General features: G+C 56.0%; 1 protein-coding gene across 2 annotated transcripts; it reads right to left on the minus strand.

Moving 5' to 3' along the window:
- Positions 1-3,140: 3,140 nt before the first annotated feature.
- LOC106899081 (RNA-binding protein 4B-like) lies at positions 3,141-7,698 on the minus strand. 2 transcript variants are annotated; one of them, XM_014960747.1, is made up of 2 exons: positions 6,579-7,698; positions 3,141-4,078 (listed from the first exon to the last, which is right to left on the minus strand). In XM_014960747.1, the coding sequence occupies exons 1-2, from the start codon at positions 7,204-7,206 to the stop codon at positions 3,981-3,983; spliced, it is 726 nt and encodes a 241-aa protein (XP_014816233.1). In that variant the 5' UTR covers positions 7,207-7,698; the 3' UTR covers positions 3,141-3,980. The 2 variants fall into 2 exon arrangements, with proteins under 2 accessions (XP_014816233.1, XP_014816234.1); XM_014960748.1 differs by having other exon boundaries at positions 3,141-4,056; positions 6,579-7,696.
- Positions 7,699-8,005: the final 307 nt, after the last annotated feature.

Consider the following 8,005-nt stretch of genomic DNA (forward strand, 5'->3'; position numbering starts at 1 on the left):
GGGGGGAGGGGAGGACCCGTCAAGACGTGGCTACCACTAGCCATCGTGGTTGGTGTCCCCCCCAACCCAACCTTTGACCTCCCAAACCAGCACCTCCCAACGGCCCGGCCAACTGGGAGCCCAGCCCGGCGAGCTGCCAGGTCTACCTCGGGTACAATGGGGTTGTGGCTACTCAACTGGTGGCCAGAGGGATCGCCCAGGGCTACCTGGGGAAGGTCAAGGGCTACCAAGTCAAGTGGTGGCCAGAGGGATCGCCGAGGGCTACCTGGGGCAGGTCGAGGTCTACCAACTCAACTGGTAGCCATAGGGATGGCCAAGGTCTACCTCAGGCACAACGGGTTGTGGCTACTCAAGGGGTGGCCAGAGGGATCACCGAGGGCTACCTGGGGAAGGTTGAGGGCTACCAAGTCAACTGGTGGCCATAGGGATCACCAAGGGCTACTTGGGCCAGGTAACTCAAGTGGTGGCCACAGGGATCACCAATGGCTACTTGGGCCAAGCAACTCAACTGGTGGCCACAGGGATCACCAAGGGCTACCTGGGCCAGCCCAGGGCCAGGTAACTCAAGTGGTGGCCACAGGGATCACCAAGGGCTACCTGGGGCAGGTCAAGGGCTACCAACTCAACTGGTAGCCATAGGGATCACCAAGGGCTACCTGGGGGAGGTTGAGGGCTACCAACTCAACTGGTGGCCATAGGGATGGCCAAGGTCTACCTCAGGCACAACGGGTTGTGGCTACTCAAGGGGTGGCCAGAGGGATCACCGAGGGCTACCTGGGGAAGGTTGAGGGCTACCAAGTCAACTGGTGGCCATAGGGATCACCAAGGGCTACTTGGGCCAGGTAACTCAAGTGGTGGCCACAGGGATCACCAAGGGCTACCTGGGGCAGGTCAAGGGCTACCAACTCAACTGGTAGCCATAGGGATCACCAAGGGCTACCTGGGGGAGGTTGAGGGCTACCAACTCAACTGGTGGCCATAGGGATGGCCAAGGTCTACCTCAGGCACAACGGGTTGTGGCTACTCAAGGGGTGGCCAGAGGGATCACCGAGGGCTACCTGGGGAAGGTTGAGGGCTACCAAGTCAACTGGTGGCCATAGGGATCACCAAGGGCTACTTGGGCCAGGTAACTCAAGTGGTGGCCACAGGGATCACCAAGGGCTACCTGGGGAAGGTCGAGGGCTACCAACTCAACTGGTAGCCACAGGGATGGCCAAGGGCTACCAACTCAACTGGTAGCCACAGGGATGGCCAAGGGCTACCAACTCAACTGGTGGCCACAGGGATCACCAAGGGCTACCTGGGCTAAGCCAGGGCCAGGTAACTCAAGTGGTGGCCAGAGGGATCGCCGAGGGCTACCTGGGGGAGGTCAAGGGCTACCAACTCAACTGGTGGCCACAGGGATCACCAAGGGCTACCAACTCAAGTGGTGGCCACAGGGATCTCCAAGGGCTACCTGGGGCAGGTCAAGGGCTACCAACTCAACTGGTGGCCACAGGGATCACCAAGGGCTACCTGGGGCAGGTCAAGGGCTACCAACTCAACTGGTGGCCATAGGGATCACCAAGGGCTACCTGGGGCAGGTCAAGGGCTACCAACTCAACTGGTGGCCATAGGGATCACCAAGGGCTACCTGGGGCAGGTCAAGGGCTACCAACTCAACTGGTGGCCATAGGGATCACCAAGGGCTACCTGGGGCAGGTCAAGGGCTACCAACTCAACTGGTGGCCATAGGGATCACCAAGGGCTACCTGGGGCAGGTCAAGGGCTACCAACTCAACTGGTGGCCATAGGGATCACCAAGGGCTACCTGGGCTAGGCCAGGCTCTGCCAACTCAAGTGGTAGCCACAGGGATGGCCAAGGTTTACCAACTCAAGTGGTGGCCACAGGGATCACCAAGGGCTACCTGGGGCAGGTCAAGGGCTACCAACTCAACTGGTGGCCACAGAGATCACTAAGGGCTACCTCGGGCACAGCGGGTTGTGGCTACTCAAGTGGTGGCCATAGGGATCACCAAGGGCTACCTGGGCCAGGTCAAGGTCTACCAACTCAACTGGTAGCCACAGGGATGGCCAAGGGCTACCTGGGGCTGGCCAAGGCCAGGCAACTCAACTGGTCACGCTGGCCACCAGTAGCCCAGGGATCACCAGGCTGGGCTCTGGCAACTCAACTGGCCACCAGTAGCCCCAGGGATCATGGGGTTGGACTCTAGCAACTCAACCGACCAACGGTAGCCCCGTGGGCTACCAAGCTGGCCTCTGGCAACTCAACCGGCCACTGGTAGCCCCCAAGATCACCAGGCCACTCTGGCAACTCAACCGACCAACGGTAGCCCCAGGGATCATGGAGTTGGACTCTGGCAACTCAACTGGTCACACCGGCCACCAGTAGCCCCCAGGATCACCGGGCTGGACTCTGGCAACTCAACTGGCCACACCGGCAACCAGTAGCCCCAGGGATCACCAGTCTGGCCTCTGGCAACTCAACTGGTCACGCTGGCCACCAGTAGCCCCATGGATCACCAGTCTGGGCTCTGGCAACTCAACTGGCCGCACCGGCAACCAGTAGCCCTGCAGATCACCAAGCTGGGCTCTGGCAACTCAACCGACCAACAGTAGCCCCGTGGGCTACCAAGCTGGCCTCTGGCAACTCAACTGGCCACTGGTAGCCCCCAGGATCACCAGGCCACTCTGGCAACTCAACCGACCACCGGTAGCCCCGTGGGCTACCAAGCTGGCCTCTGGCAACTCAACCGGCCACCGGTAGCCCCCAGGGATCACCAAGGGCTACCTGGGCCAGGTCAGGGCCAGGCAACTCAACTGGCCACCAGTAGCCCCCAGGATCACCAGGCTGGCCTCTGGACTCAACTGACCAACGGTAGCCCCGTGGGCTACCAAGCTGGCCTCTGGCAACTCAACGGGCCACTGGTAGCCCCAAGGATCACCAGACCAGACTCTGGCAACTCAACCGGCCACTGGTAGCCCCAGGGATCACCGGGTTGGACTCTGGCAACTCAACTGGCCACACGGGCAACCGGTAACCCCGCAGATCACCGGGCTGGGCTCTAGCAACTCAACCGACCAACGGTAGCCCCGTTGGCTACCAAGCCCTCCAGCTTGTCCCGGGCTGGATTCCAGGGATCACCGGGTTGGACTCTGGCAACTCAACTGGCCACACGGGCAACCGGTAACCCCGCAGATCACCGGGCTGGGCTCTAGCAACTCAACCGACCAACGGTAGCCCCGTTGGCTACCAAGCCCTCCAGCTTGTCCCGGGCTGGATTCCGACCAATCAGCCCAGCGGCAACTCCAGCGGCGCGCAGCTTGCCACCGGCAACCGTTAGCCCCCGTTCTCAACGGCAAAGCTTCCCGCCGGAAAACGCTTCCGCGGCGTCGGGATAACGAGGCCGGATTCACCGCCCGCGGCAACGACCGGAGAAGAGTTTGCGTTCGGTTGGTTTTTTGGGGTGAAAACGCCGGAAAAAAGGGGGTGTGGGGGGGCGAGCGAATCCCCCCAAAAGCGAAGAAACCGGCGAGAGAAATATTTTTTTTTTGGGGTGAAGAACTAGAAGATCCGGCACCGAATCAAAAAAAAAAAAACCAAAAAAAAAACCAAAAAAAAAACCAAAAAAAAACCCAAAACACCGAGAGAGTCCGGAGCTGGAAATCCGCGGCGACGAGAAGGAAGTTTGGAAAAAAGCATTTAAAAAAAATAAAAAACCCCAAAAAACTTAAAAAAAAAAGAAAAATGACACCAAAAAACAACAACAACAAAAAAAAAGAAAAAGCGCCCCGCGCCGCGGTTCGTCGTTGTGTCGTTTTCGGGGGGGTTTGTGTGGGTTTTTTGTTTGTTTTTGGTGCGGAAAAGCGGCAAAACGGGAAAGAGCCCGAGCGAGCGACGCCGCCGGCGAGGACGCGGGCCGGCGCGGGGATGCGGCGCCTCCGGCTCAACCTCTTACCAGGCAGGAGGAAGCCTGGCTTCACGCCGCGCCGGCGGCACAGCCCGGCAGCGGCTTTCGGCACAAGAGTTGGGGCTTCACCGTCGAGATCCTCCTGCTGGGGGGGCGTGCGGCCGTTGCTGGGTTAAGTCAAAGATGGATCAGTCCCGTCCTCCAAACACCTCCCCCTAAATCCCCCCCCCTTTTATCGCCCTGGCGCCGGCAAACGGCGAAGGGGCCGTCACGGTCCGGCGTTGGGTAGAGCTGGAAGGGTGGAAAACCCAATGGAAATGGTACTCGTTGAGCTGGAAGGGTCAAAAAACCCAACTGAGATGGCCCTCGTTGAGTTGGAAGAGTCAAAACCCAACCAGAGTGGCACTGGTGGGGCTGGAAGAGTCAAAAAACCCAACCAAAATGGCCCTCGTTGAGCAGAAACTCAACCAAAATGGAATTGGTTGAGCTGGAAGGGTCAAAAAAAACAACCAAAATGGCTCTTGTTGACCTGGAAGGGTCAAAAAACCAACAAAATGGCACTGGTTGGGCTGGAAGGGTCAAAAATTCAACCAAAATGGCACTGGTTGGGCTGGAAGGGTCAAAAAAACTCAACTGAGATGGCCCTCGTTGAGTTGGAAGAGTCAAAACCCAACTGAAGTGGCACTGGTTGGGCTGGAAGAGTCAAAAACCCAACTGAGATGGCCCTCGTTGAGCTGGAAGGGTCAAAAAACCCAACTGAAATGGCACTGGTTGGGCTGGAAGAGTCAAAAATTCAACCAAAATGGCCCTCGTTGAGCAGAAACTCAACCAAAATGGAACTGGTTGAGCTGGAAGGGTCAAAAAACCCAACTGAAATGGCACTGGTTGGGCTGGAAGGGTCAAAAATTCAACCAAAATGGCACTGGTTGGGCTGGAAGGGTCAAAAAAACTCAACTGAGATGGCCCTCGTTGAGTTGGAAGAGTCAAAACCCAACTGAAGTGGCACTGGTTGGGCTGGAAGAGTCAAAAATTCAACCAAAATGGCCCTCGTTGAGCAGAAACTCAACCAAAATGGAACTGGTTGAGCTGGAAGGGTCAAAAAAACCAACCAAAATGGCCCTCGTTGAGCTGGAAGAGTCAAAAACCCAACTGAAGTGGCATCGGTTGGGCTGGAAGAGTCAAAAAAAACCAACCAAAATGGGCCTCGTTGAGCTGGAAGAGTCAAAAACCCAACTGAAGTGGCATCGGTTGGGCTGGAAGAGTCAAAAAAAACCAACCAAAATGGGCCTCGTTGACCTGGAAGAGTCAAAAACCCAACCAGATGGTACTGGTTGAACTGGAATGGTCCAAAAACTCAACAAAAATGGCCCTTGTTGACCTGGAATGGTCAAAAACCCAACCAAAATGGCACTAGTTGAGCTGGAAGTATCAAAAAACCCAACCAGATGGTACTGGTTGAGCTGGGATGGTTAAAAACCCAACCAAAATGGCCCTTGTTGACCTGGAATGGTCAAAAACCCAACCAAAATGGCACTAGTTGAGCTGGAAGTATCAAAAAACCCAACCAGATGGTACTGGTTGAACTGGAATGGTCCAAAAACTCAACAAAAATGGCCCTTGTTGACCTGGAATGGTCAAAAACCCAACCAAAATGGCACTAGTTGAGCTGGAAGTATCAAAAAACCCAACCAGATGGTACTGGTTGAGCTGGAATGGTTAAAAACCCAACCAAAATGGCCCTTGTTGACCTGGAATGGTCAAAAAACCCAACCACAGGGGCCCTTGTTGAGCAAAAACCCAACCAAAACTGTACTGGTTGAACTGGGATGGTCCAAAAACCCAACCAGATGGTCCCGGTTGAAGTAAGATGGTCAAAAACCCAACCAAAATGGCACTGGTTGAGCTGGAAGTATCAAAAAACCCAACCAGATGGTCCTGGTTGAACTGGGATGGTCCAAAAACTCAACGAAAATGGCCCTTGTTGACCTGGAATGGTCAAAAAACCCAACCACAGGGGCCCTTGTTGAGCAAAAACCCAACCAAAACTGTACTGGTTGAACTGGGATGGTCCAAAAACCCAACCAGATGGTCCTGGTTGAGCTGGAATGGTCAAAAACCCAACCAAAATGGCACTGGTTGAGCTGGAAGTATCAAAAAACCCAACCAGATGGTCCTGGTTGAACTGGGATGGTCCAAAAACTCAACGAAAATGGCCCTTGTTGACCTGGAATGGTCAAAAAACCCAACCACCTGGTACTGGTTGAACTGGAATGGTCAAAAACTCAAGGAAAATGGTCTTTGTTGACCTGGAAAAGTCAAAAATCCAACCAAAACGGTACTGGTTGAACTGGGATGGTCCAAAACTCAACCAAAATGGCCCTTGTTGACCTGGAAGAGTCAAAAAACCCAACCAGATGGTCCTGGTTGAACTGGGATGGTCCAAAAACTCAACGAAGATGGCCCTTGTTGACCTGGAATGGTCAAAAAACCCAACTACCTTCGCCACCGGAGCCTGATGGCACCTTCAAACTTCTAATTATGGGGGAAAACCCAACAGACACCCCTCAAAAATCCCTCCAAAACCTCTCCCTCCCCACCCCTCCAAAGAAAACCCACCATAAAACCCAACCCCACCCAGTTCCCAACACCCCGAGACGCCGGCGTCACCTTGAAACTCGGTGTTGTCCAAACCCCGGATGGCCTCCACGGCGTCCTCCGCCCTCTCCATGTGGACGAAGGCGTAATCCTTAACGATGTCGCATTCGATGACGGGGCCATACTCTTCGAATTTGGCTCGGAGCTCCAAATTGGTACAAGCCGGGCTGATGTTGCCCACGTGGAGTTTGGTAGAAGCTTTGCTCTTGTTCTTGCTGGCCTCCACGTTGATGCACACCCCGTGGAGCTTATGGTGGTGGAGGTTCCTGATGGCGTCCTCGGCCGCCGTCTTGTCCTCGATGTGGACGAAGCCGTAGTTTTTGATGATGTCGCACTCCAAAACCTTCCCGTACTGTTCGAAGAGGGAGCGGATCTCCTGCTCCGTCGCCTCCCGCGGCAGGTTCCCGATGAAAAGCTTCACCATCTCGCCCAGCCTGGGGGTGGGGGGAGTGGGAATCAGCTGTGGAACCCCCCCCAAGAAGAGGTAGAACCCATAACCACATCTCCCGCCCCAGAAAGGGCCAGAGGAAACCAGCCCTGACCTCCAGGGACCTTCTGGGGACCTTCTGAGGAACCTCAATGGACTCTCTGCAGGGGGGGAATCAGCTGAGGAACCCCCCCAAGAAGAGGTAGAACCCATAACTACGTCTCCTGCCCCAGGAAGGGCCAGAGGAAACCAGCCATGACCTCTGGGGACCTTCTGGGGACCCTCTGAGGAACCTCAATGGACTCTCTGGGGCACCATCACCATCTCGCCCAGCCTGGGGGGGGGTCACAGGGTTGGGGTTCAGCTGAGGAACCCCCCCCCAAGAAGAGGTTGGACCCATAACTACGTCTCCCGCCCCAGAAAGGGCCAGAGGAAACCAGCCCTGACCTCCAGGGACCTTCTGGGGACCCTCTGAGGAACCTCAATGGACTCTCTGGGGCACCTTCACCATCTCACCCAGCCTGGGGGGGGGTCACAGGGTGGGGGTTCAACTTAGGAACCCCCCCCCAAGAAGAGGTCGGACCCATAACTACGTCTCCTGCCCCAGGAGAAGCCCCCCCACATCGTCCAGGGACCTTCTAGGGACCCTCTGAGGAACCTCCATGGACCTTCTGGTGGCCAAGAGCAGGTTCCAGGACCCAGGAACTCCCTCTCCCCCCATTTTTTCTGCCCCCCCCCGGCAGGGCCGTGACGACAACACCCCAAACCATCCCGAATCCACCCAAAAACTTCTCAAATCGCCACAAAACCCCCAAAATCCTCACAAAACACCCCAAAAATCCTGTTCCCCCCCCTCAGGCCTCTGCCCCCCCAAATTCCTCTCACAAACACCCCATTTTTCTCCGCCCCCCCCCTCGGCAGGGCCGTGACGAAAACACCCCAAACCATCGCAAATCCTCACAAAAACCTCTCAAATCCTCACAAAACCACCCAAAATCGCCACAAAACCCCC

The sequence above is a fragment of the Calidris pugnax genome, unplaced genomic scaffold (assembly GCF_001431845.1).
Source record: "Calidris pugnax isolate Ruff unplaced genomic scaffold, ASM143184v1 scaffold608, whole genome shotgun sequence".
Lineage (NCBI taxonomy): Eukaryota > Metazoa > Chordata > Aves > Charadriiformes > Scolopacidae > Calidris > Calidris pugnax.